The sequence below is a fragment of the Scardinius erythrophthalmus genome (genome assembly GCF_964197995.2).
Source record: "Scardinius erythrophthalmus genome assembly, chromosome: 3".
In the NCBI taxonomy this organism is placed as follows: Eukaryota; Metazoa; Chordata; class Actinopteri; order Cypriniformes; family Leuciscidae; genus Scardinius; species Scardinius erythrophthalmus.
The window spans coordinates 35030880-35045065 of record NC_138223.1 but is presented as its reverse complement, the minus strand read 5'-3'; the positions used below and the strand labels follow the sequence as shown (position 1 = coordinate 35045065).

Below are 14186 nucleotides of genomic sequence, written 5' to 3'. Positions count from 1 at the left end.
TTTTGCTGCCGCTAGGGTGCGTCTAGATTTCTAGGCTAGGGTAACACACTTATCAGACAAAACCGGATGAAGTGTCTGTTGCCATTTGTCGTAAAGTGTGAATTGTCCTTTAGAATGATTTCTGAAGGATCATGTGACACTGAAGACTGGAGTAATGGCTGTTTTGCCATCACACGAATAAATAATGTTTTTGAATATATTAAAATAGAACAATTACATCAGTTATTTTAAACTGTAATAATATTTCACAATATTACTGTTAAGTGTATTTTTGATCAAATAAATATAGCATTGGTTGACCAAATCTACTGCAGCACTGTATGCTGCATATATATTTTAAAAATAGGATGTGCAACAGTACATGTTGTGCACACATTTCAAAGAGCAGCATGCTACATTGCTCTGTGTTTAATTCAGCAAGTAGCGTCCAGTTATCAAAGAAACATAAAAATTTGATCAGTAGACCAATGAAGCAATGTAACAACAAAGCACACCGCTGGTTCTTTGAAATGAAAGGTCATGAAAAGTCATGCGCATTGCATTTTGGGATAGAGTATCCCACACAGTGCACTCTGAACAGTTCATCCAGGTATTCCATGCAAACCGAAAATATGCATACAAACTGCAGTAGTAATAAAAGTAGCATGCTATTCCAATAACAGCCTCTATCTTCAATTGATGCACAATTGGTTTTACCATCTCAGGTTATCAGTTAAATTAATGATTTTGGCAACAGGTTACATGTACTCACTATAGTAATAACAGTTAATTATGCATGATTACAAGAAACTAACCCTAAACCAAACCCTAACTCTATAGTAAGTACATGTAGTTAATTAATATTATTCAGTACTAGTTAAGTACAATGTAACTACATCACCTTAAAATAAAGTGTAACCAATGTTTTAGATTAAATGAGAGAGAATTTTACTTCACAATTCAGCCAAGTTGCCATTGTGCTGGAAACGCGCCTACACACACTGTTGAGGATAAACCATTTCAGACATGAGATATTTCAACAAGAATTGAGTGTTCAGCCTCAGGGAGAAATCAAATCGGACCTTTGGCATTCATGTAGTATGCTAACCTTGCTAACCACACGATGAAAGAAAACAGTACCTGATTGGCATCAAAGGGGAACCTCTATCTACAATTTCTGGTATGGACAAAGTGCTCCTCAGATGTTGGACAATATTGGTCTTTGTGATGATGAGTGCTGGGGGCGACTCTCAAGTTTTCAAGGCAAAGCACACCAGGCATGTTCCATGAAACCCAGTTCTTGAAAAATTACTGTATGAGGATGCTGTTGTGTGTGTGTTACACATTAGCATATTTAATTAAAGATATGACTTCTCATCGTTCCTTGCAATGAGATTCGTTAAAATGGCTGTGCTTGATACTTCAGTGTGAATCTTACATCAAAAGTCCACCTCAACAGAATTCCTCCTTCGGGTCGCTTTGCATATACGTTACTTCTCTGCTCTTGGCCGGGTTGGAGCAGCCGTTGTGCTGGTGGTTGAGCAGGCTCCTCCGGCCTGGGTGGGCGGTTGGCTCTGAGGGGTCACACACAGTGACAACGGTGGTCTCCATTCGTGAGAGCGTGTACATGCTGCTCTGGCGCGTTACTTTATGCCGCATGGCCCGCAGCTCAAGCTCGTCGTAGTCAGAAACCCTCACAAACGGGCACCAGCGGAAAACCTGTTTAAAGCCGGCCCGAAACCTGAGCCAAGACGAGAATAAACACAAAACATGAATTAAAAACTGAACAAATAGGCTATATTAATTGCACATTTATGCAGGATTTTATCTCTCACTTGCAATTCCAACTTAAGTTTCATGTGTTGCAACTACAAATTTTTATCTCACAGTGTGACTTTATTTCTTATGTTAAACTTTGGGCCCTATTTTAACGATCTAAGCGCATAGTCTAAAGCGCACAGCACAGGAGCACTTAAGGCCAAGAAATAGGGGTACAGTAGGAGTCCATTTCTGTCCCCCAAGGTACAATCTACAGTAACGTACCCTATAGGGCTTATTATTGGACCTCAATGTACATATATGTACCTTTCTGAGGGTCAAAAAGCATTAAAAGGTACATATATGTACCGTTTCTTTTAAAGGTTAAGGTACGATATTGTACCCTTGAGGGTACAGCCCCAGTAACAAGCCATTGTACCCCTAAAGGTACAATATGTACTTTATTTTCTGAGAGTGTAGGCGCACATCACTAATGCGCTCTTTTAAATAAGGGACCGTTCGGTATTTACACTCTAAAAAATGCTGGGTTATTTTTTAAACCCAAATGCTGGGTTGAGCATTTTGACTATGTTGCTGGGTTATTTTCTCCGTAATCAGCTGACAATGACCCAGCATTTGGGTTTGTTTTGGAAATTTTGACCCAGCGCCTCCTCGCGAGTCGCGCGCTTTTGTCCACACTCCACACTGTTCAAATCACTACGTCAACAGGAGGACGAGAGGTTCAAGCAGGAGCGAGCGTAAAGGTGAGCAACCCTGTTTTATTACAACTTTCCTAATGTTAAGTAACGTTAGTCAAAGAAGTCAGAAAGTCAACAAGAAGTTATGTTGAAATGAACTATGAATTATTGACGACGTCGACGTCTGTCGAACTAGCGACCGTTAACGTATGCTAACGTTAACGTTACGTTACACATAACATTCATTATTTTTACACGGTCTGTAATCAATTATTCCACTTAAAACACGGTCACAATGTCTAAGTACAGTTGTTGGTGTCTGTTTTATCTCCAGAAATGTTGCGGGTTACTTGACTCGGCGGTGTTGGATGGATGCAGTGTAACGTCACTGGCTAGTGGCTGGATATGCTAAAGAAGCTGTAAGTCTAACGTTACCTATTATTTAACTGTGTTTGTTAGTCATTTTCGAAAGGTAGCTTTACATAAAATATTGAATTATGCTGCAGTATGTTCTCTGTGTTTGGGTGTGTGCGCCTTAGTTCAATTTGGCTAAGCATTTCTGCAGAAAACAGTGTTATCGTCCAGCTCAGTACAATTCTTATCAAAAACTGTCATTGTTCATTTGAAGTCAGTTCAGTGTTGCTTCAGTTACGTTCAGAAACTATGTAAAGATAATCAAAGTAGTTACTGAAGTACAATTTGGTCTTAAACCGGCTCTGAAAAAAAGAGTCCACAAAATACCCACAAAATTTCTTCTGTTTACAGTCTTGTGAATTAACAATAGTTAATTAAGCTGTTAAAAATTATTTAGTCTATTTATTTATTTTATTTTTTTAATTAAGTAATGATTCATTAAAATTATTTATATATATATTTTCTAAATTAACTGGAGCCAGCATAAAAATTAATTTTAAAAACATTGTATAAGACATGCTAAATTTGTAAAGATATTACTAATCAGATGTTTCCTTCTTTTCTTTTACAGCAATGGACATTTTTGTTCAACAAATCTCCTCAACTGGAGTCTTGAGTGCCTCATTGAAAAATTGCTGGTAAATATGTGATGAACAATTTTGCATTTCAAATTCTCTTTCTTTGTATGTAATCTTTTTTTCACAGTTGCATCCAGTGCCAACCCTAACCCTTAAAGGGATAGTTCGCCCAAAAATGATATTTAACCCATGATTTACTCACCCTCGAGCCGTTTGAGATGCATATGTCAATCTTTTTTCAGACGAACACATTTTCAGTTATTTTAGAAAATGTCTTCGATCTTTCAGTAGTTATAATGTCAAGCAATGGGGTCCACCTCCTTCAAGTCCCAAAATGTGCATGCATCCTTCACAAAAGTAATCCATCCGGCTCCAGGGGGATAAACGAAGGCCTTCTGAGGGTAATCCGTGCGGTTTTGTCGTAAAAATATACATATTTAAAAGTTTATAAACGAAAATAACTGGCTTCCGGTAGCGGTCGACGCGCGTTCATGGAGATGGATGCTGGCGTATGACGTAGCGTAGAAAGCGTTGTGACGTAGAACGAACGTAGAGTTTTGTTTTGCTCTGCTCTCTCGCTGCGCTGTCACGTTCGTTCTACGTCACGACGCTTTCTATGCTACGTCCTACGGATTACTTTTGTGAAGGATGCATGCACATTTTGGGACTTGAAGGAGGTGGACCCCATTGCTTCACATTATAACCACTGAAAGATCTAAGACATTTTCTAAAATAACTGAAAATGTGTTCGTCTGAAAAATGATTGACATATGCATCTCGAACGGCTTGAGGGTGAGTAAATCATGGGTTAAATATCATTTTTGGGCGAACTATTCCTTTAACAAAGTTTGCTACACCATTCACAATAAGCTCAAAAACATGAATGGCCAATTTACTTGTCCAAGTACAAGCACATGACAAGACAATTTAAATCAGTTATATTGTAGGGCTGGCATAGGGTACCACTTCTGTGCCTAGTCGTTGTCAGTGTAATTTCATAGATAGCCGTGCTTGTTTGCCCCTTTCTTGGTTTAAGGCAGTGGTTCTCAAATGTCCTGGGACCCCCATAATTTAGGATGTCTCACCCAATTTAAATTTTGCAGTCTGTACTAATGAGCTGAATCAGGTGTGTTAAATGAGGGAGAGATACAAAATGTGCAGTGGTATGGGGTCCCCAGGACGGGTTTGAGAAGCACTGCTTTAAGTTCACCTGAAAAGGAAAATTCGTCATTTACTCACCCTCAAGGTATTACAAACCTGAATGATTTTCTTCTCCTGAACACGAAAGAAAAAATGTTGGTAACAAAACAGTTAACAATAGCCATTGACTTTTATAGTACTTTTTTCCTATTATGGAAGTCATTGGTTACCGTCAACTATCTTGTTACTGACATTCTTTAAAAAATCTTTTTGTGTTCAGCAGAAGAAAGAAACTTCACAAAAAGTTTGGAACAACGTGAGGGTGAGTAAATGAGGCGATTAAATTTGACATGAGGGTGAGTAAATTTGCATTTTAAGGTGAACTATACCTTTAATAACACTAAATGTTTTCAGATTACCAGAGTACATATTTAACTGTTATATATTTAAGCTAATTTCACTCATTCTAAGTTGACCTTAGTTAGAAATGCACTTTGCTTAATTTAAAAGCTGATGAACGAACAAGTTCTAATTTGCCATTTTTCTATTCTTAGATTCCAAAGGCATACTAGCACTTACAATCCTGCCTGTCATTCTTCCCCCGCCTGTGTACAAGATTGGCCACAAAACCTTTCGGCCAACTGTTCAAGAGACAAGAACCTCATTCATTGATGTACAACTGGTAAGTAAAACAACAGGGGACAAAAAGAGCAGGCTCATTTCTTTACACCTGTTTGTAGGGCTGCACGATAAATCGTTTTATTGCTGCTTGAATCTAACATGCATTTCATTTTCTCACAACTCTTTAAAGGATTAGTTCACCCCAAAATGAAAATTTCCTAATAATTTACTCACCCCAATGTCTTCCAAGATATCCATGTCTTTCTTTCTTCAGTGGAAGAGGAATTAAGTTTTTTGAGGAAAACATTTCAGGATTATTCTACACAGAATGGACTTTAATGACAAACAATCAAATGACGGACATTTGAACCTTCTTTGAACATTGGGATAGTTGGTTGCCATTTAAGTCTATTCTGTGTAGAAACATACTGAAATGTTTTCCTCAAAAAAACTTAATTTCTTTTCGACTGAAGAAAGAAAGACATGGATATCCTGGATGGCTCTGGGGTGAGTAAATGATTAGGAAATTTATATTTTGGGGTGAACTAATTCTTTAAGTTAATTTAAGATGGTATTTAACTAATTTAAGACTGCTCTTATGAAAACCTAAGACACACTTTTAAATAATTATCTGTGTCTGATATTGTCTTTCCCTCATTTAGTCTGGAACCAACATGGTGCTTTACCTGGAAAGGCAGAGAGAAGCAAAACCCTTCCCCTTTGTCTTGGAGCTTGGAATGGCTGGACAGTTTTTTGGTGAATGGGGAAACTCTGGAAAAGTTGACTCCGTTTTTTTTTTTTTTATCATTTTGTGAAGATAATTTTAAGCTAGGCTATTTTACAGTTTATAGGTATAGAGTTTCATGTTTTTATTTTGCTACACAGGACTAAATGATTGCTTATTTAAGTGAATTACAATGTATGTACTTACGTGTTTTTTATTGTATTCTTTGTGAATAGAATCTTAAGCTGTAGGCTATTTTACAGTTTATAAGTGAAGAGTTTTGAATTTTGAGAATCTTACCATTTTATAATATTTTAACATATCAACATTTTAGCACAAAATTTTTGTGCTATTTTTTATTTTCGTGGGCCTCCGTTTATGTTACAGATGTCTGTTTTTTTTAACATGAATGTATTTTTGATTATATTAATTTCCTGGAATAAACACTTTAATTGAATCAATAAACAGTAGTGTTATTATTGTTAATAATATTTTTTTATTCGTTTTTTTTATTATTATTATTATCTAAAATTAATAACCTGTAGCATGGGGGTTGTTTGACCCAGCACTGATTAAAAACAACCCAGCAGATGGGTTAATGTATAAAAACCCAGCCTGCTGGGTCAAAATAACCCAGCATGTGTTCTGTCCAATATTTACCCAGCGCTGGGTTGCCAAATAACCCAAATTGGGTTGTTTTTAACCCAGTATTTTTTAGAGTGTATGGAAGGGGCCACCGGAGGAAAATAGGGGAGGGTCATGTCTTTTTATTCTTTGTTGAGGGGAGGGTCACCCAACTTTTATATTCATTAAAACAGCAACATTTCAAAGTGGCTTGTTTGGTGCTATTTTTTTCCATTTAGCTCCATGTTGATCTCGCGTTATCAGCCCCCCTTCGATATCAGATGGGTCTGACCCAACAAAAATCCAGTTTGGCGCTGTTTGAACAGAATGCCAAAGAAATGTTTACCCGGCAAAGCTTTAAAGCACGAGCAAATAATGAACTTTTGTTAAGTGCACAGTGTCCTGTGAGTGTAACTCTACCGCTGCATTAACATGTGATGTGAACGTACGTCGAGTTTAACAGTATGGACTGAGGCGCCAGAACTGCTGATAGAATGTGCGCTGTAGGGCGATACTGCATATTTTAGTTTCCATTCTTATTTTGTTTCCACGATGTGTAAGATGTAGGGCTACCACCAGCCGCGGCGCTACCATTAGGCCCGGTAGGCATTTAGGTCCGGGCCCACCCATTTTCTATAGCCTATGGTTTTGTACGTTTCTTCATTCGGATCCATGGGCGTAGGCTTAGGGGGGGACGCTAGGTACTAGTCCCAATCAATATTTTGAGATGACAAATTTGTCCCCACCAATATTTAGCAAGCTCCTTTGAACTGCTATTTGGATCTTTGCGCTGCTATTTGGATCGATTCCAACGGCCAAAACAACGACAGTACAAGAAACGCCGTAATTTGATTGGCGGCGGTGTATCTGACAGGCTACACGCACGGGCCGGGACTACTTTTGTGCTTGCACTGGCAGCGAGCGGGTGGTGTGTGTGTGTGTGTGTGTGTGTGTGTGCGTGTGTGTGTGTGCGCGCGTGTCGACGACGCCGACGGTAAGTTACCAGGGCTGTCTCTCTGCCACATACAAAGGCCAGAGTAAAACATTTTAATATTCCGTTTTTTGCCACTTTTTGTACTTTGTAGATAGATCAGCTATGCCACCCAAGAAGAAGAAATATACGAAGCTTTTTCATAAAGCAGAGTGTAAGTAGGCAAAATAACTAGCCACACAAATAAACTAGCAGTAGTGACTGACCAGGCTTTCAAATGCAGATTCTACTGTGGAAAATAGTATTGGTGATAGTATGTGTTACCCAGGATGTTGTTACAGTTAAACCTAGCAGCAGCAATCTTTCAACTAAGGTTAAGAGTATTGATTAGGCTGTGCAGCACAGCACTGATAGACTCATAGAAGTCGCGCTATCATGATATAATGCGACGTTAGCAAGTCACTGAATGTTAATTAGCTGACCTTAACTTAGAATCTTGCAGTCAACATAAACAGTGGATCTGAGACATTTTTCGTTTCTACATTCTATTTATGAAATGTATTTGTGAGTGAGTGTAGCCTAAGAATTTAATATTTAAGAATAGAATATATATATAGAATTTGATATAGAATAGTAGATACAATTTTAGTATTAATGGAATACTGTAATCATGGATAATAATAATAATAATAATAATAGATTATAATAATGGATTTGTTGTGTTGAATGCATACTATGATACGTGTGTATTTTATTCATTTGTTCATTATTTAATTACATATAGAAAACTCAGACATCTTGTGAAGATGTCACAGAGCATGTTGAGGAAGAAGTAGCTGGACCTATACAGTTATACTAGCTCTTTAGGGACAGTATACAGGATGGTGTATTGGGGTCAGGATACAATATAATGAGATGAAGTAGATTCACTTCTGTATTGAGATATTCTGTATTGCCAACAGTCTGAAATCACCATTAAAGCACTGGTATCTTACAACAAAAGAATTCCAGGGGGAAGGGGAGGGGGGATGTCCCCACCAAAGCTGAGGCCAAACCTACTCCCTTGTTCGGATCTATTTGCGATGATCGATCCAAACAAACAGTTTACATGCTTCGTCCTTGTTACATTATTCATTAAGATAATAATTAATAAATGCACGCATAATTATCAGTGAACTTGATAAATGTTGCAGATGTGTTTTACATGCATGCACAAACAAATGCCTTTCAACTTGTGTGTGCAAAATTTAGAATTAAATGAATGTGCAGCAATTTGTACAAATACAGAGTCTGTAGGCCTACTGTGTTACCATTAAATAAGCTCATTTAGTTTCATTTTTGTTAAAATATAATAATGTTATTTTTTTCATCTATGTTGATTATGAAAAGTGAACCGCACACACGAGTATACGCAATATCGAGAGACATGGAGCGGGTCAGACATGATTTTGACCACTTAATTAAGTTTTGTTTTGCAGAAAACGATTTTTTTAAGTGAATTTCGTTTTATTTAAATTGTATCTTAATTTTATTTTATTTTTTTATCAACCAATTGCCAAATACCAAATATAGCAGACAACACAATCATAGAGGCGCCCGCGTGGTCTGCACTGCTCGTAAACAGGAGCGCATCTCATCCTAACTTAACGAAACTCAACATATGCCTCACAGACATTAAATATATCTTAAGAAAGCTTGAAATGTCTTTTTAACAATTTAAAACGAAAAGAAATAGGCTACTCTCTGGTTAGCCTATGTAATGATGTGCATTTCTCTCTATAGCGTGCACTACGGAGATGGCGATCGTCAACTTCATCTTTACAGCTGTTGTTGCTGTTAATAAACTAAAAATAATAGGCTTATAATTTTATTAAACAATAAATTAAATGAAATTTTTATTGTATTAAAAAAGCAACAAAAAAAATCCTGTTTATCAATATTGTGTGTGTGTGTGTGTGTGTGTGTGTGTGTGTGTGTGTGTGTGTGTGTGTGTCGAAATAATTTGTCCGCAGCTGCTAAAAAAAAACAGTCAAAAACCCCACTGTCAGTGTTTTGTAAGGAACAGGCAAATATGTTCAATATAGCAGGAGACATTAAAACATTTTAATTGTTTACTAATAAAACAGTTATTTTTTATGTCAGTGTCGGCTAGACAGATGAAGTTGACGACTCGCGATCTTCGCAGCGCTACCACATCTTTAAATCACTATTAGTAGGCTATTATTTAAGTTAACATAAAATACATAGACCTACACCACAAAAACTAGTTGAGGATAAATTCGTTAATTTGGCGATTCCAGTGAATGGACGTGACATTTGCAGTCAAAACTTAAAATAAAAATTCTCAGAAAATGCATTTATTTGAAACGTCTGAAAGGAGTCAAGACATTAGAAAAATATCAGTCTACACATGCGTTTTATATTTAATATGAGGGAAATACACATGTGAAGTGACACAAAAAAACTTTAACTTTTAGGTGGCAAAATATTTTTTAGTAATTCTATAAATTACACTGTGCAAACCAAAATATATATACCCACCGGATGAATAAAGATTGGCCTCCACAGAAAATTAAATTTTATATTATTTTTATTTTATTTTTCGTGTTTGCATTTATGTGAAAAAAAAAAAAAATGTTACGGACGTGACAGTTCTCCATTACGCACGGACATGACTGCTCTGAAGCGACTTTAAAAATTGCACAGAGACCTCAAACAAAAAGCACAAAGCCTTTCTTTAAAGTGAATTTCGTTTTTTTATTAATTTTATCTTAATTTTAATCAATGTTTCATCTGGATTTAATAAATAAGAAGTAGTCTAAATATAGTAGAAAATAGATAATCATGACACAGAGGCGCGGGCGAGTGAACTGGACTCTTGTCTCATAAATGAACCGAAACTCAGCGTAAGGTATGCTACTTGCCTCATAGACCTGCGAATAGAAAGCTTGTAATGTCTACTTTTAAACATGCAGAACAATTCAAAACAAAGGAAAACAGACTGCTTTCTCCTTATGAAATGTGCATTTCTCTCTGGCGCGTTCTGAGAAGATCGCGACGCATCGTCAACTTCATCTTTGCAGTAGACACAGACTTGTTTATTGAAAACAATTAAAATGTCTAGCTATATATGACATATTAATAATCATTATTTACATGTCACCCACATGTTGAACGAGTCACACCGCATCAGCACCGAAAACATGATTTTTTTTTTTTTTTTCAAATCTAAAATAAAAAATCGTGATACGAACCGAATCGTAGGTTTGGTATATCGTTACAGCCAGATGAGAAAGCAAGAGTTTATGGTTTAAAAAACAAACAAACATGGCTATCTGAACATATTTGCCAAGCGCAAACCAGTACAGAATTAGGCTAATCAATAAATTATCGGGGAGGGTCATGCCTTTTTTCACAATCATTTTGGAGGGTCATAGAAAAAATTATTGCTGGCGAAGGGAGGGTCATGTCTTTTTTGACAACAGATCTCAAAACTCCTCCGGTGGCCCCTTAAATAAATAACGAACAGTCCCTAACAAAAAAAAATACTGTGCCATTGACTTTAGACCAGGTTTCAGTTGGTCAATGGCGCAGTCTATTTCAGTTCAACACGCCAACAATGCACCTGAACACATCTTGTTTTCAGACCAGCATGCCCATGGGCACACAAATGGGCGCAAATGCATTTGCTATTTAAACAACGTGGCGCAGGACGTGAAAATGATAACTGCGTCAGGCTGAAACTAGCAAACACTTGCGTCATGCCTGGTGCTGCATTGCGCCGGTGTATGATAGGGCCTATTATCTCACAATTACTTTTTTATTTTTTTTTACTCTGAGGTGGTAACAGGCTTTGAATACCTTTGAAAATGACCAAAAGCCATTAAAAGCAATCAATTTGTTAAGTTCGAGTGACTGCACAGGATAAAGAGAAAACCAAAATCACAGGTTAGGTGTCAGAGGCGACTGCCAGCATAACAAGCTTAGCCATGTATTTTTAATAATCAAATACTGTCAGGTACATTAAACAGCAGTTATTTCCCCCGCAATATTCAGCTCAATGATTGATAATGATCCTGCCATGTCTATTTTTCCGCTTATTGAATAGCGTACGGTTGCAAATTGTTATGCTCCGGTACAAAGCCAAATGGCACCTGAAGAAATTAGATGTGGATTATTTATCATCCAGTCTTGCATTTTAGCCATGTTTTCCATCTGTGGTGCATTTACATAAAGTCAATGCTATGGCTGTCCCAGCCTGATCAAGTTAATGGTGGATAGCAACGGTTGCCAGGCTACAACTGGTAGAGTGCTCAAAAAAAAAAAAAGGCTGCAGAGCTGTATAAAGGTCATTAGCTATATTTTATGGGGAGCTTAAATGTACAGACATGCTCTCACAGTGTGGTACAGTAAGCTTTTAAATAAACCTGAGAAAGACATTTCATGCCTATGATTTTGTATGGCCATGAAATGAAAGGAATGCTCAAGCGGGCAAACATAATGTCTTTCATCTTAAATAATTAATTTCAATTATTTCATATTCATTTCAAATTACGTATCACAAATAATTCTAGGCATATATAATTTGTTACCAATGTAATACCTGAGAGTGATTTTTTCTTAGTCGTTTTTGGTTTCTGGGTTTTCTGGTTGGGTTTAATGGGTTTCAATGGTCATGATAGGAGTTGAAAAAATGTATGTAAAACATATCTTATGTATAATGTTTTGTTGCTTTACTTTTTTTAACCGTGCAAATTTTAATAGATGCATTGGCCTGAGTGACTTCCATTGTTAGTGCATTGCTGTAAAGATGCCTTTTGCTAGTTTTTGTAAACTAAAGGATGAGTCTAAATGTTCTTCTGTGGTGATCGATGACATATCAAGGATGATGTCAATACAAACTAACTTGTATTGAACCTGGAACATTCCTTTAATTAAAACCTTGGGAAAAAAGTTGTTTCTAATGATCTCTGTGTCGTTGTCATGACATTCAGTGCATATCTTATTTTCTGTCATCTATGCAGGAAGAACAAATACTGATGCTTAAATTCATTTACGCTGCGTTAAAACAGTGCACCCAAAAATTATTTTATCATTTACTCATCCACATGTCATTCCAAAATATGACTTTATATTTCAGCATATACAGTGAGGAAAATAAGTATTTGAACACCCTGCTATTTTGCAAGTTCTCCTACTTGGAAATCATGGAGGGGTCTGAAATTGTCATCGTAGGTGCATGTCCACTGTGAGAGACATAATCTAAAAAAAAATCCAGAAATCACAATATATGATTTTTTAACTATTTATTTGTATGATACAGTTGCAAATAAGTATTTGAACACCTGTCTATCAGCTAGAATTCTGACCCTCAAAGACCTGTTAGTCTGCCTTTAAAATGTCCACCTCCACTCCATTTATTATCCTAAATTAGATGCACCTGTTTGAGGTCGTTAGCTGCATAAAGACACCTGCCCACCCCATACAATCAGTAAGAATCCAACTACTGCCAAGACCAAAGAGCTGTCCAAAGACACTAGAGACAAAATTGTACACCTCCACAAGGCTGGAAAGGGCTACGGGGAAATTGCCAAGCAGCTTGGTGAAAAAAGGTCCACTGTTGGAGCAATCATTAGAAAATGGAAGAAGCTAAACATGACTGTCAATCTCCCTCGGACTGGGGCTCCATGCAAGATCTCACCTCGTGGGGTCTCAATGATCCTAAGAAAGGTGAGAAATCAGCCCAGAATTACACGGGAGGAGCTGGTCAATGACCTGAAAAGAGCTGGGACCACCGTTTCCAAGGTTACTGTTGGTAATACACTAAGACGTCATGGTTTGAAATCATGCATGGCACGGAAGGTTCCCCTGCTTAAACCAGCACATGTCAAGGCCCGTTTTAAGTTTGCCAATGACCATTTGGATGATCATGGGAGAAAGTCATGTGGTCAGATGAGACCAAAATAGAACTTTTTGGTCATAATTCCACTAAACGTGTTTGGAGGAAGAAGAATGATGAGTACCATCCCAAGAACACCATCCCTACTGTGAAGCATGGGGGTGGTAGCATCATGCTTTGGGGGTGTTTTTCTGCACATGGGACAGGGCGACTGCACTGTATTAAGGAGAGGATGACCGGGGCCATGTATTGCGAGATTTTGGGGAACAACCTCCTTCCCTCAGTTAGAGCATTGAAGATGGGTCGAGGCTGGGTCTTCCAACATGATAATGACCCGAAGCACACAGCCAGGATAACCAAGGAGTGGCTCTGTAAGAAGCATATCAAGGTTCTGGCGTGGCCTAGCCAGTCTCCAGACCTAAACCCAATAGAGAATCTTTGGAGGGAGCTCAAACTCTGTGTTTCTCAGCGACAGCCCAGAAACCTGACTGATCTAGAGAAGATCTGTGTGGAGGAGTGGGCCAAAATCCCTCCTTCAGTGTGTGCAAACCTGGTGAAAAACTACAGGAAACGTTTGACCTCTGTAATTGCAAACAAAGGCTACTGTATCAAATATTAACATTGATTTTCTCAGGTGTTCAAATACTTATTTGCAGCTGTATCACACAAATAAATAGGTAAAAAATCATACATTGTGATTTCTGGATTTTTTTTTTTTTGATTATGCCTCTCACAGTGGACATGCACCTACGATGACAATTTCAGACCCCTCCATGATTTCTAAGTGGGAGAACTTGCAAAATAGCAGGGTGTTCAAATA

The 14186-nt window shown here is 37.6% G+C and overlaps 1 protein-coding gene and 1 long non-coding RNA gene across 2 annotated transcripts in view; one reads left to right on the top strand and one right to left on the bottom strand.

Moving 5' to 3' along the window:
* Positions 1-1431: 1431 nt before the first annotated feature.
* tacr3a (tachykinin receptor 3a) overlaps positions 1432-14186 on the bottom strand; it is a gene marked incomplete at its 3' end in the record, with an annotated part of 40203 nt that continues 27448 nt past the window's right edge. The window contains exon 5 of the mRNA XM_081360374.1: positions 1432-1720. Within this exon, the coding sequence (XP_081216500.1) occupies positions 1432-1720 (289 nt within the window). The remainder of the gene's footprint in view (positions 1721-14186) is intronic.
* LOC308687669 lies at positions 2486-5178 on the top strand. The gene is made up of 3 exons (XR_014029780.1): positions 2486-2854; positions 3421-3487; positions 5122-5178. It is a non-coding gene; the product is annotated as an uncharacterized lncRNA (long non-coding RNA).